The 13,720-nt window shown below is 46.9% G+C and overlaps 1 protein-coding gene and 1 long non-coding RNA gene across 6 annotated transcripts in view; one reads left to right on the top strand and one right to left on the bottom strand.

The window, feature by feature from the left end:
• The window catches only part of RAF1 (Raf-1 proto-oncogene, serine/threonine kinase), a 41,231-nt gene continuing 27,511 nt past the window's right edge, over nucleotides 1–13,720 (bottom strand). For all 5 annotated transcript variants that reach the window (XM_071440063.1, XM_071440066.1, XM_071440065.1 and 2 more), the window contains 10 exons: nucleotides 12,252–12,279; nucleotides 12,033–12,160; nucleotides 11,011–11,128; nucleotides 8,637–8,721; nucleotides 7,674–7,850; nucleotides 6,357–6,403; nucleotides 4,923–5,041; nucleotides 3,260–3,391; nucleotides 2,600–2,734; nucleotides 1–1,722 (listed from right to left, as the gene is read on the bottom strand). In XM_071440063.1, coding sequence (XP_071296164.1) covers nucleotides 1,582–1,722; nucleotides 2,600–2,734; nucleotides 3,260–3,391; nucleotides 4,923–5,041; nucleotides 6,357–6,403; nucleotides 7,674–7,850; nucleotides 8,637–8,721; nucleotides 11,011–11,128; nucleotides 12,033–12,160; nucleotides 12,252–12,279 — 1,110 coding nt within the window. In that variant the 3' untranslated portion in view covers nucleotides 1–1,581. The remainder of the gene's footprint in view (nucleotides 1,723–2,599; nucleotides 2,735–3,259; nucleotides 3,392–4,922; nucleotides 5,042–6,356; nucleotides 6,404–7,673; nucleotides 7,851–8,636; nucleotides 8,722–11,010; nucleotides 11,129–12,032; nucleotides 12,161–12,251; nucleotides 12,280–13,720) is intronic.
• On the top strand, nucleotides 3,389–5,390 carry LOC139596068 (uncharacterized). Its single transcript, XR_011681235.1, has 2 exons — nucleotides 3,389–3,713; nucleotides 4,064–5,390. It is a non-coding gene; the product is annotated as an uncharacterized lncRNA (long non-coding RNA).

A 13,720-nucleotide genomic window follows, 5' to 3' on the forward strand; every position in this document is an offset into this window, starting at 1 on the left:
TAAAATTTAATTTATTTTATTAAAATAAGATAATCAGAGGAACCTTGGCTTACAATAAATGCATTTTCTCAGGAGCAATAAAAACAAAATTAAAACCCAAATCAACAAGAAAAACTGTATATGCTCAGTTTCCTCTTGCTAGTGCATCTCTTGGACAACAGCTCCTGCTGGATGCAGCCTCTGCAGGAGGGGGAACATCCCCAATCCTCTGCAGGAGGGGGGACACCCCCAATCCTCTGCAGGAGGGGGAACATCCCCAATCCTCAGTCCTCTGCAGGAGGGGGAACATCCCTAATCCTCTGCAGGAGGGGGAACATCCCCAATCCTCATCCTCTGCAGGAGGGGGGAACATCCCCAATCCTCTGCAGGAGGGGGAACATCCCCAATCCTCTGCAGGAGGGGGAACATCCCCAATCCTCTGCAGGAGAGGGAACATCCCCAATCCTCTGCAAGAGGGGGGACACCCCCAATCCTCAGCCTCTGCAGGAGGGGGGACACCCCCAGCCTCTGGCAGCCCAGCCCTCCTCACCCACCCTGCCTGGGCTGCAGCACAGCAGGTCCATAGTACCAAAGGCAGCTGGGAGGCTTCTCAAGATGACCAAAGCAGGACTGGCTCACCTCCTTCTCTGAGCAGGACAATTCACGACAGATTCCATCCTTTTGCAAGAGTTTTTCTTCTATGTGCAAAACTATTGCAAAACTATTTTGTGTTGAATTAGCATTTGAACTTATTTCATTGGCTTGGTGAAGCTCTTAGGCAGGAGCTGATTTCCAGAGTTATTTCCTCTTCCCACTCCAGGCACAACTCCCCAGGGTGAGGTGACACTTGGCACGGGGCAGTCAGAGCACCAGAACATCAGCTGTCCTCAGAGCCCCCTCACTCACTGAGCCCAGAGCAAACCCAGCCAGAGCCACTGCCAAACTAACAGCCATCGCTTCTGGGAAGGGGAAAATAAGGCTCAAGTGCATCTATTAAAAAAATAGTAATAGATCTCTTGATTTGTAGTCTGTTACCTCTCCCAGAACAAGAGATGGTAGCAAAGGCAATGAGGAGCTGTGTCCCTGCAGGCTGAGAACTGCACGAATCCAGAGCAGCTTCTTGGTGGGGTGGGACACAGAGGGTCCTGCTGGAGGAGCCTGGACACCAGGCAGGGAGGCAGAGCTCGAGTTCCCCCTGCAGCTCCAGCCAGGAGCAGGGCAGAGCACTCAGAACACAGGCAGCCTGCTGGAGCCAGGGCAGAGCACTCAGAGCACTCAGAACAGCCTGCTGGAGCCAGGGCAGAGCACTCAGAGCACTCAGAGCAGCCTGCTGGAGCCAGGGCAGAGCACTCAGAGCACTCAGAGCAGCCTGCTGGAGCCAGGGCAGAGCACTCAGAGCACTCAGAGCAGCCTGCTGGAGCCAGGGCAGAGCACTCAGAGCACTCAGAGCAGCCTGCTGGAGCCAGGGCAGAGCACTCAGAGCAGCCTGCTGGAGCCAGGGCAGAGCACTCAGAGCACTCAGAGCAGCCTGCTGGAGCCAGGGCAGAGCACTCAGAGCACTCAGAGCAGCCTGCTGGAGCCAGGGCAGAGCACTCAGAGCACTCAGAACACGGGCAGCCTGCTGGAGGTCAGCGTGCACGAGTTGATGTCCTCGGTGTGGGCGGCGCGGTGCAGGGACGGCTCCGAGGCGCTGCGGTTGATCTTGGGCAGAGAGTGCTGCAGCAGCTCGATGGAGGACAGGATCTGGGGAAAGAGCAGCTCTGAGAGGCTGTGGGGCCTGCAGCCCCCTCTGCTTCCATTCAAACCTTCATTCATCCATTCATTTATCCATTCGTTCACTCAGTCCTTACCCAGTTCAAGTTTTATGTTAATGCTCCGTGGGGCACCGAGATCAGAGCTGGAGGAAGCCAACTCTGCCCACGGTGCACTGTCAGTGCTGTGAGGGCCTCAGGGGGTGCCAGAGGCTGGAGGGTGCTTTTCATCAGTTCACAGATAATTAGGAGCAATTAATGAGCGTCTAAACCACCCTCCAGCAGAGTAACAGGGAAGGAACTGCATCTTCTGCCTGACAGTTCAAAAGAACTTCCTAAACAATGCTTGACTGCAACATCAAGAAGTTATTTTTCCAAAATTGCTGATGTTTAATTAATTAATTACTCATAATTAATGAGTATAAGAAAGTACCTTCTCCATCCCCATAGTGACAGGAAAAGGCAAAGCATCCCTTGTAGAAATACCAAAAATTGCTCCATGAGTTTACATCCCCCAGTGGATTTTGTTTCCTTGTTCAGAGTTGTGAGGAAGGAAAGGAGCAGTGGCCCCTCATTTCCCTCAACCCTAAAATGAAATGGATACCCAGAGATAGATTTCACTTTTCTGGAGTGAGAGGGGTTTGGTTTGTCTCAGGTGCTGACAGCCCAGCACAGCCTCAGGCTGTGTTCCATGGACTCCAGTTACTGTCAGGTACAACCACAGCACTGCCCAGAGCTGCATTACCAACACACACAGGACCAGGGCAAGGCTGCACTTGCTGTTAGCCAGAATTTCCATCTGGGCAGGTCCTGTGTGCCCCAATGGTGCTCACAAAGCCCTCAGGGCCCTGGCAGCACACCCCACTCACCTGTGGGAACAGAGGTCGTTCTTCCCTGACTTTCTTCAGACAATCTGCTACCAGCCTCTTCATGGCCTTGGGGCAGTTCTTGTACAGCTTGCTGAGGTCTGGGGAAGCATAGCCCCTGCCAACCATGAAAATGATCTGCAAAACAGCCACCCACACAAGCAGGTTACACAGGGGGCTCACTGCTGGGCAGCTGTGGTGCCCCCAAGGTGAGGAACCCCAGTCCCACCAACACTGCCCTGCAGGCTGGGCTGCCCAACAGCACACACCAAACACGAGGAGTCAATACTCCAAGGTTGGACAATTGTCACTGGGGTTTTTCCCTTGGTAAAAAACACCAAATCCAATCTTCCTGATGTAGCAGCAGCATATTGCACACCAAAATGGGAATTTCCCATAACTGCAAATGTATAAACCAGTATTTTACTGGGCAGCTGGGAATAAATTAACAGGGCACTTCAAATGTTTATAAACAAGGAATTTTTTCCTTTGAGTGCCTGCACTGTCAATATTGAGGGATCTCTCAGCTCCACACTCACTGCTGACACCAGGCAGGCTGGCAGCACCAGCTCAGCTGGGCTGCATTTGTATTTCCCCTGCATTCCCCAGGCCAGGGCATGTGCCATGGGCAGAATGAGCTGGGCTGCCCCAGAGGGCTCCTACCTGGTCTCTGTTGTTGATGTGGGAGTAGGGCAGCTCCCCTGTCATCAGCTCATACAGCACTATTCCATAGGAGTAGACATCTGACTGGAAGCTGAAGGGGTTGCTGTCCTGCATGCGGATCACCTCGGGGGCCTGCAGGAACAAAGCAGCCACAACAGCACCAAGGAAGAGACAGGATTTGGGAGCACAGACAGTGAGCTCAGCTGGCAATCAGTCAGCAAAGGCACCCCAAAGCTTGCATGGGTTTGCCTAAGGCTCTGGAGGAGTTCAGGCTACTCCTATCTTATTAAAAATATCAATACAGCACACAAAAAAAATCAATGCTTTACTTGGACAAGCATGTTGCCATTGGAAAAAATATTAATATTTGGATTTGCAACATTTCCTGACTCCTGTTACACCTTACACAGAACTGAGCCTGAGTTTCACCAGCAGTTCTTAAACTGGTATCAAGGTTAAAAGAGAAAATACAAAATTCTTAATTTCTTGTAAACTGATACCAAAACATGGTCAGGAAATGTGAAAGCCAAACACAACCCAGCACATATTGAACAGATCAGGGAAGAAATGCAAGAACATTGTAACATTTTTCATATTTCCTGGTTTAACATACCCCCAAAGCTTGATGAGTTTACCTAAGGCTCTGGAGAAGTTCAGGCTACTCCTATCTTATTAAAAATATCAATACAGTTCAGAACACACAAAAAAAATCAATGCTTTACTTGGACAAGCATGTTGCCATTGGAAAAAATATTAATATTTGGATATTTGCAACATTTGGATATTTGCAACCTTGGTAGCAAGGTTAAAAGGGAAAATACAAAACTCTCATCTCTTGTAAATTGATACCAAAATTTGGTCAGGAAATGTGAAAGCCAAACACAAACCAGCACATATTGAACAGATCAGGGAAGAAATGCAGGAACATTTGAAGATATTTGCAAATTATGAAAAACAAACACTGTCAGATGGCTGAGCACAACAAGGTGTGACCCACCAGAAGAACTTTTCCATTGGCTGAGATCTTTTCTCCCTCCTGAAGAATTCCCTCAGAATTATTAAGCAAAGCACTAAAGTGCAACAGCATAAAAAGCACAAAAAGGGACCACAGGAGCTTCCAAGGCAACAGAACCAACCTCCCCTCCTGTGACAGCTCAGCAAGGATGGGCTACACATGACTAAAATAAATAAAATGGTTTTGAAAAGCCTGCAATGAGCAAATATGCAGGTTTTTTTTTCCCAAGGTCTGTTTCATGTACACAAATACATTGCATGCCATTAGGTAAGTTAGTTTTAAACCCTTTTACGGAAAGTTTTTCAAAATGTGACTTTTTGTATCATTTTTTTACAGAAAAGAACATTTCTGCTTCTGGAACTCTGTTTCAGGTGATGTGTGTATTTTCCAGAGCACAAAGCAGCCTTAGCCAAGCACCCTGACATTTTTAATACCCATTCCCAGATTTACTGGCAGCCCTAAATATTTAAAATAACTCCCAAGCCCCAGTGGAGAGTCCACGGGTGCCTGGTGCCCATTTTGCACAATTCATGCCCAATTTTAACCTGTCCTAGAGGTGAACAAAAGCCCCAGAGGCCTGGCAGCAGTGGGTGAGTGCTGAGGGGGCAGTGCAGAGGGAGCTCTGCAAAGCAGGGATGCTGTGCTCACCATCCACAGGATGGAGCCCGTGGGCTGCTCCACCTGCTGGGATCCACTCCACCTGGACTTGACAGTTGCCAGCCCAAAGTCTCCTATTTTCACTGTCAGGCCTTCATGAAGAAATATATCTGTGGGTTTGTTAAAGAAACTGCACAAACTGAGTCAACAGTTCTGTATCTTCTGACCTGAGTGTCAAGTGCTGCCTGTTTTACTGAAACCTGTATGGGAAACAAAGGAAAAGGGCTTTGAAATTAACATTTAACACTAAACCAGAGCAGATGTTCAGCAGCATTTGTAGATTTATCTTTATGGTGAGCCAGGACAGAAATCAACAGTTCATTACCACCCATGGCTGCAGCTCCTTAAATAACTGAGAAAAGGAAAGAGCCCAGAGATCTCACAACTCAGAAAAGAAAATTAAGAAAAAAAACAATTACAAGGAGAAGTAAATGTAAAAATAAAATCTATTTCCATGAAGTTCTCTGGCAGATCTCCTGAGGTTTAACTATGATTTTAACTGCAAATACACCCACACTATTTATCATTATCTCCTTCATGGATCTGTCACTGGTATCAGCACCTTCTTTGCTGGGTTATTTTAAGAAGTGATCATTTATTGATTTGACTTAGGAATGCTGCAAATTCAAGAAGATAATTCAGAAATAGAAATGAGAAAGAGTCAGTCATGTTTGTATGTCAGGAGCAGAGCTAACTTAATTCACAAAAATGATCATCATTACTAGGAATCACAAATTTCTGACCTCCTATACAATGAAATAATTGGTTTTATTTTTGTTTAACTGGAAAGGGAATCCACTGACGTTCTGGAACTACTGAACTTGGGAGATTTTTTATGATGGCATTTGCCAAAACATCCTGGTCACATGTGATGGAAGGAAGCCCCAGTTCTCATCTCCAAGGATGTTCTGGTAATTGCAAAATCAGGCATTTCAAAGGTGCAAGAAATCAGCTCCCACCATTTTCACTCCAGATGTGTTACTGAATCTATATTTTTGCACGACATAGAATAGTAAAAGGCTGCTTTTCCTTGAGTTTAAAGTAAGACTTTTGGCTTCCTTTCTGCCAGTTATGTGAGGAGTTCTAAATGTACTAAAAATACCCAAGAGACAGAAACAAACCCATGTGTGCACACACAGCTCCCACCAAGGAGGAGAGCAGCATGTGGGTCCCAGAGCACTGAATAAACCTCATTTCAGTAAAATAAGAGACTCCTGGAGCACAACTGCTGCACATCTTTATGCCAAGTGTGGCAAACAAGCACAGATGCCCTGTGGAAATCCCTGCTAGCTCATCAACAGGGATTGCCCATTAGTAGTTATATATATCAATCTATTTTAAATAGGTGGTGCAAGCCCCACAGAAAGCAAGCTCCCCATGCCCAAGAAATCCCTCCCAGCAGAGGATGGAGCTCAGGAAGGATACTGTTGGATTTCATGTCTCTGTGGATGATGTTCTTGGCATGTAAATAGCTGTGAAGGGAAAAGCACAGCAGCCATTAGCAGGGCTGCTCACAATCAGCATTTTCATCCCCCCAGACACTTTATTCAGTTTATTACACACCCAACCCCTGCTGGCTTTCCACAAGTCCACTTTGGGAACAAAGAAATGGAGCTGTGCTCAGTGCAGGGAAGAAATGCCAGGAAGGAGTGGCACAAATTCCATTAACCCTTCACCAAAGGGAGAATGGATTTAGGGGTGCTGGGTGCTCATCCTTCACCAGAAGCACAGGGGGGATGGATTTAGGGAGGCTGGGTGCTCATCCTTCACCAGAAGCACAGGGAGGATGGATTTAGGGGTGCTGAGTGCTCATCCTTCACCAGAGGCACAGGGAGAATGGATTTAGGGGTGCTGGGTGCTCATCCTTCACCAGAAGCACAGGGGGGATGGATTTAGGGGTGCTGGGTGCTCATCCTTCACCAGAAGCACAGGGGGGATGGATTTAGGGGTGCTGGGTGCTCATCCTTCACCAGAGGCACAGGGAGGATGGATTAACCCTGGAAACCTGGGGCTGTCCTCACAGCCATGAGCTCTGTGCCCTGTGCTGGGGCTGCCTGCTCCAAATGGACATTTCACCCTGGCCAGCTCCTGGATTGTGGCTGTTCCAAATGGACATTTCACCCTGGCCAGCTCCTGGATCTGCTCCAAATGGACATTTCACCCTGGCCAGCTCCTGGATCTGTTCCAAATGGACATTTCACCCTGGCCAGCTCCTGGATCTGCTCCAAATGGACATTTCACCCTGGCCAGCTCCTGGATCTGCTCCAAATGGACATTTCACCCTGGCCAGCTCCTGGAGAGTGGCTGCAAACCTGGGCTCTGAGCTCCAAGGAAGGAGCAGTAGCAGCAGCAGCTGCTCCTGTGCTCCCAGCATCAGAACCAGGGCTGAGAGCAGGGAGCTGGAAATGCTTCCAGAACCATCTGGGTGAGTCCTGGGGAACAGAGCAGCCACCCCTGATCCCACAGAGCATCAATCAGTGTGTGTCAGACACTGCAGGGTTACACTGACACAGGGGAGGAAAAGCCCCCTCATCCTGAATTTACAACAGCATTGCATCTGCTGCACTACAGCAGAGCTCAGGCTGGAGAAGCTGATAAAATAGCTGATAAAATGGGGCAGGGAAGGGGCAGGGAGAGGGGCAGGGAGAGGGGCAGGGAGAGGGGCAGGGAGAGGGGCAGGAAAGGGGCAGGAAAGGGGCAGGAAAGGGGCAGGAAAGGGGCAGGAAGAGGGAAGGCACTCACTCCATGCCCTGGGCGGTCTGGCGGGCGATGTCGATGAGCTGGAACATCTGGAACTTGGTCTCCTGCACGTGCAGGTGTTTGTAGAGGCTGCTGCCCTCACACCACTGGGTGACAATGGCCAGGTTGTCCTTGGTCATGTAGCCCATGAAGAGCAGGATGTTCACGTGCCGGGTCTTCCTGACAGAGGAGCACCAAGAGCAATCAGGGGCTGCACCCAAAGTGCTCCCCAGGGCTGCTCCAAAGGCACTCCTGGCTGAATGCATCTCATCTCTGCAATCCCAGGCCAGTGTGGCAGTGAAATTTGGCCTCACACATCATTAAAATACACCACAGTTGCCATTTTCTGGTTTTCAGCTGCTCTTTTGCTCTTTAGTTACAATATTCCCTTTTAGTTATTTGAAATCAACATTTAAGAATATGACATCAACAAGCAACAGTCACACTTGCAAGTGGGGTTAGAAGTTACTGGAATGGCAGAAAGCACCCTGGAAGCTGGGAAAAATCCCAGCTCTAGGTGGAAGGCTGAATGCCAAGATAGCTGCAAACCCTAAAGGAATTATCAGATGAGGAGATGGTTTGTTATGTATCTACTTGGTTCATTTTCAGGAGTAACATCACAGACACTAAAACACCTGAGGATCTGAAAGCAGAGAACAATTACACTGATCAGTGCATGTGTTTAAGGAAAAAAATTATTATGGTGCCATTTGAAGAGGAACAGTTCAAGTGTTGTCTGGTGGTGACAATTAGGGCAGAATTCATTAATCCCCACCTTCACTGCCCAGTGTGGGCTGAGCAATGTTAAGAGACCACAAAAACACTCTGAACTAGGACTGTCTTTTTCATTCTTCTCTGGAAATCTGCTTTTGTGCCTATCACACACAGAACATGGGGCCAGAAGGCTGCAGGGAGGGAAATGCAGCAGCTGGAATATCAGAATTTAGCAGTGGAACTCCAACTCACCTCAGGACAGCCACTTCATTCCTGAAAGCCTGGAACTGTTCTGGGGTTGGGTCTACAACCTTTAGGATCTTCACTGCTACATCCCCTGGAAATAAAATTACAACAAAGTTACTGAAGATGCAGCTTTCCTCTCCTCCTCAAAGTAACAAAAATAAACAATGGAATTCAAATTCCTCATCTGAACCTCTACTGAAGGGTCAAGATTTCCCTGCAGACAAATTCCTGTGGTGTCAAGCAATTAATTGAGTTGAATTTCAGTCTAATGGAAAAAGCCATTAATTAATTATTCCCACACCTCCCTTCTATCTTTTAGGGCTATGTTGGGGTAGAATCCATTTTGCAGGACATATGTATACACACCTTTGTGGTTTTATTAGCAAATGTAAATATTGAAGTGTTTTATATATAAATTCCATTTGAGCACATTAGAAAACCCAACAGCTCTCCTTCATGCAGAATTTCTTTACTTCTTTAATTCTTGGTACTTGAAGAGGTGTGAATGTTCTACTAAAATAAATTGTAATATGAATTTATGTTTTATTACAAAATCTGACTGAACTAATTTTCCTCTTGATTTCTGTGTCCCATTCAGTTCCATAATGAAAATCAGAAACTGCTCATGACTTTTAGTGTAACAATAGTGCTTCCCTTGCTGCTGACAGCATCTGGGCCTTGAGACATGCAAGTATTTACTCATTAAAAACAGAGGGCAGCAGGTGAGTTTCCAGATTTGTTTTGTGAGGTTTTTTTTCTAACAATAATGCCATTTAAATTAGAGCATGGAAAGGTTTCTGTGTGTTTCTGTTCAAAATCACAAGCCATGAATTTGGAAACAAATTCTGCAGCTTTGCAGGGTGCCTGTTTTCAAAATATCCCCACTACAGATCAAACTCTCACATTCATCATTTTTTCATTGAAAAAACTCCACAATTTATTTATGCTGATTTCCTTTCCATCCCACCTTGAAATGAAGCATGCTAATTAAACCACAAAGGTTTGAAGAGAAGCTAAATATAACTGAACAGCAGGCTGTGGAATTGCCCAGCTAACAGAAAACAAACCCTTTTAGAAAGCAAACTGGTGTGGAGCATGGGAGTGAAGAGATCAGAGCAGTGAGAATGGAGAGGCACTTGTGAGACTGAGGTTTGGGGTCTGTGCTTGGCTTGAACCCCAGGGCTGCTCTCACACAGCAGATCTGATTCTGCCTGGGCCTTGGTGAAGGATGAGCACCCAGCACCCCTAAATCCATTGTGCCTCTGGTGAAGGATGAGCACCCAGCACCCCTAAATCCATTGTGCCTCTGGTGAAGGATGAGCACCCAGCACCCCTAAATCCATCATCCCTGTGCCTTTGGTGAAGGATGAGCACCCAGCACCCCTAAATCCATCCTCCCTGTGCCTTTGGTGAAGGATGAGCACCCAGCACCCCTAAATCCATTGTGCCTCTGGTCAAGGATGAGCACCCAGCACCCCTAAAGCCATTGTGCCTTTGGTGAAGGATGAGCACCCAGCACCCCTAAATCCCTTTTCCCTTTGGTGAAGGATGAGCACCCAGCACCCCTAAATCCCTTTTCCCTTTGGTGAAGAATGAGCACCCAGCACCCCTAAATCCTTTTCCCTTTGGTGAAGGATGAGCACCCAGCACCCCTAAATCCCTTCTCCCTGTGCCTTTGGTGAAGAATGAGCACCCAGCAGGAGTAAATCCATTCTCCCTGTGCCTTTGGTGAAGGATGAGCACCCAGCACCCCTAAATCCATTCTCCCTTTGGAGAAGGATGAGCACCCAGTACCCCTAAATCCATTCTCCCTGTGCCTCTGGTGCCCAGCACCCCTAAATCCATCCTCCCTGTGCCTCTGGTGAAGGATGAGCACCCAGCAGGAGTAAATCCATTCTCCCTGTGCCTTTGGTGGCAGATGAGCATCCAGCACCCCTAAATCCATTTTCCCTGTGCCTCTGGTGAAGAATGAGCACCCAGCACCCCTAAATCCATTCTCCCTTGGGTGAAGGATGAGCACCCAGCACCCCTAAATCCATTCTCCCTTGGGTGAAGGATGAGCACCCAGCACCCCTAAATCCCTCTTCCCTTTGGAGGCAGCTGAGCAGCCAGCACCCCTAAATCCCTTTTCCCTTTGGTGGCAGATGAGCATCCAGCACCCCTAAATCCATTTTCCCTGTGCCTCTGGTGAAGAATGAGCACCCAGCACTCCTAAATCCATTCTCCCTTTGGTGAAGGATGAGCACCCAGCACCCCAAGATCCATTTCCCCTGTGCCTTTGGTGGCAGCTGAGCAGCCAGCACCCCTAAATCCCTTTTCCCTTTGGAGGCAGCAGGGCACCCAGCACCCCAAGCTCCATGTTGCCCAGCTCCAGACTCACCGTGCCACTTGCCCTTGTAAACTGTGCCAAAAGAGCCTGAGCCTATCCTGGTGGACAGCATCACTTCACTGGCTTCTATTTCCCAGTAATAACTGGAGTCTCTCTGGCCACGAGGCCTCTGCAACAACAATTCACAGAAAGGTCATTTTTAATCACCTGTATCATACACACACAAATCAATTCAATAATTTCCCCCTGAAACCTCGAGGGGTTGGTCCTGCAGTTTGGATTTTTGTTTTTCTCCTCACTTTGGGAGGGTGGTGGGAGTTTTCAGCAAAAAACCCAAATAAAAAAAATCACCCCATTTTTCTTGGGTGTCTTGAACTGTTTATCATGAAGGTCTGCACTAGAAAATTAAACCCTAATCTGAGATCCTAAAAGGAACATATATTTTATGGTCAATTATTTTAAAACATCTGAAATATTTAAGAAAGTGCTTTCTTCAAAGGCACAATGCTAAAATTCTGGAACTCTTAAATGGAATAAGCCAAACAGATGAGAGCAAAATTCCCAAATGTCTAAGTGAGGAAAAACTGTGAATCTTTCTTTCTTTTCTTTCTTGCCCCCACCCCTAAGTTTAAATCAAACCTTTGAGGGAAAAGCTGCATTTTGTAAAATCTGGTTTTCCCTGAGATATTTGACTGTCCAAGGGAAATGAAGGCATTGGCAATATCCCCTTTCTATGGAAACAACACAGTTCAAACAGTGCTAATGAAGCCAATTTGAAATAAATTAAAACTGGATCAAAAGGATGCAACCTCTAAAGATTTAAAAGGCAATCCTTGGGCCTGCACTGACAATGTCACACCACTGGCTGAAATTCATTTGCAACCCAGAACACTTTGTTCTGAGCATTTATAATCCAAGGCATCAGTGCCATCATTCCCCAATTAATGACAATAAATTGTTCCTGTACACACAGTGCAGAGCAAGCCAAGATCACCTGCACCCTTCAGTGCAGAAATTCATCCCAGCACAGTGCAAACTCATTTGTGAATTCAAGCAAACATCACCATACTCACAATTTTGTTTTTTTCTTGTGTGTTAGATGCAGGGGCTCTCTCTCTTTGGGCTGGGACTGGGGTTTTAGGCTGAGACCAGCCAGTTGGGCTCATATTGTTAGGACTTCCAGACAGAGCAGAGGGTGAGGCTTTAAGACAGAAATACAAGAAAACAGTTGATGAACAAGAGAACAAGCAAATCAAACCATATTAGAAAATGTTTCATTCTTGAAAGCATACCTGATTCACTATGGCTTCGAATTGCATCCTGCAACAGAAGAAATGGGGAATAAAGTTAATAAAGGAACAAGAAGCACACAAAGGAACAAGCAGGGCTGGTGTGGAAATTGCTGGGCCAGTTTTGGTGCAATAGAGCACTGGCCAGCAGCTCCAGGATTGGGGATCTGCTCATCACACCAATCCTGCAGGAAACCCATGCAACTGGTGAGTTCTGCCAACACAGGGAAGAGGCTCAGAGCATACTGAAAGGACTGCTACCAAAAAGGAAAGGGGCACAACACAAGACCCAGCAGCAGCAACACCGTCTGCGCTCCCCCTGCACTTCATGCTCGTGTTCCAGGTGTGGACAGAGCTCCTGGCACGGCCCCAGGGCACAACCCCCAAACAGCTCCTGGGGTACAGCAGGACTTTGAACCCCCCCAAATATTCCACCTCAACACCCAGTGTGAAATGGCTGCACACAGCACCTCAACCCCCAAAACAGGCTACACAAGTGCCCCTACACAAAGCCCTCTCCTTTTCCAAGCACATTCCCACAGGGAATCTGGCATTTGAGCAGTGTTCCCACAGGTCACCAGGACAGTGCCACAAGTGTCACCTCATGCCACGGGCACAACACAACTCTACAGCCATGCACAAGAGAGAACTAAGCTCTGACAAACAGCACTGCACAGCTTTTCTCACCTGCCTTTTGCATTATCCCAAAGTACAAACAGGAAAGGGAAAATATCCAGGGACTGTGTGAGTACAAAGCAAGAACATGCACTACAGAGAGATTAAACACTGTCAAAGTTAACAGAAGTCAATGCAAATTCTCTAACTAATTAGTAGAATAATAAATGTAAGACTTCATAGGAGGACAGAACAAGCCCACATTGCACTCCACAGTTTCAAATTAAGATTATCCTTAGCAAAGGTTCAGTTATAAAATACATTGTTTTAGCTAATTAGTTGCATTCACCCAGGCTGGACTAGGTACAGCATTCTTGCAGATTGCCACTGCTCCACACCTGAGTGGATTAAAATCTGCATGAACAACCAATGAAGAACTCCTCCATTTACTAATTTTGTTTAAGGATAATAAAACCTTTCAGAACCCAAATCACAAGTGATTGGTTTTGTACATCAGCCTGAGAATGTAACTGCTTTCCAGGAAGCTGGCAAAGGATGACTAAAGAATTCCAATTGTTTCTCATACTTATCTATGTGGAGTTCTTACTTTGAAAAAGTATTTTGGAGCTTCAATCCTGATGTGAATATTTGTTTATTTGCTTCTGATTTCAACAGCAAACAAACCAAACCCCTGTTCTTACAACACAAGTAACACCATCCCCAGTGCTGTAGTCTGTCAGCTTTCCTTTGATGGGAAATAAAAACAGTCCAAGCTGTTCTTCATCTCAGGGCTTTGGATGGTACAGCCAATAAAAACCACTTCCAGAGGGAAAAGCCACACAATGCATGTGTTTTGA

Source organism: Agelaius tricolor, unplaced genomic scaffold (assembly GCF_023055355.1).
Source record: "Agelaius tricolor isolate 1412-34295 unplaced genomic scaffold, bAgeTri1.0.p SCAF_14, whole genome shotgun sequence".
Taxonomy (NCBI): domain Eukaryota; kingdom Metazoa; phylum Chordata; class Aves; order Passeriformes; family Icteridae; genus Agelaius; species Agelaius tricolor.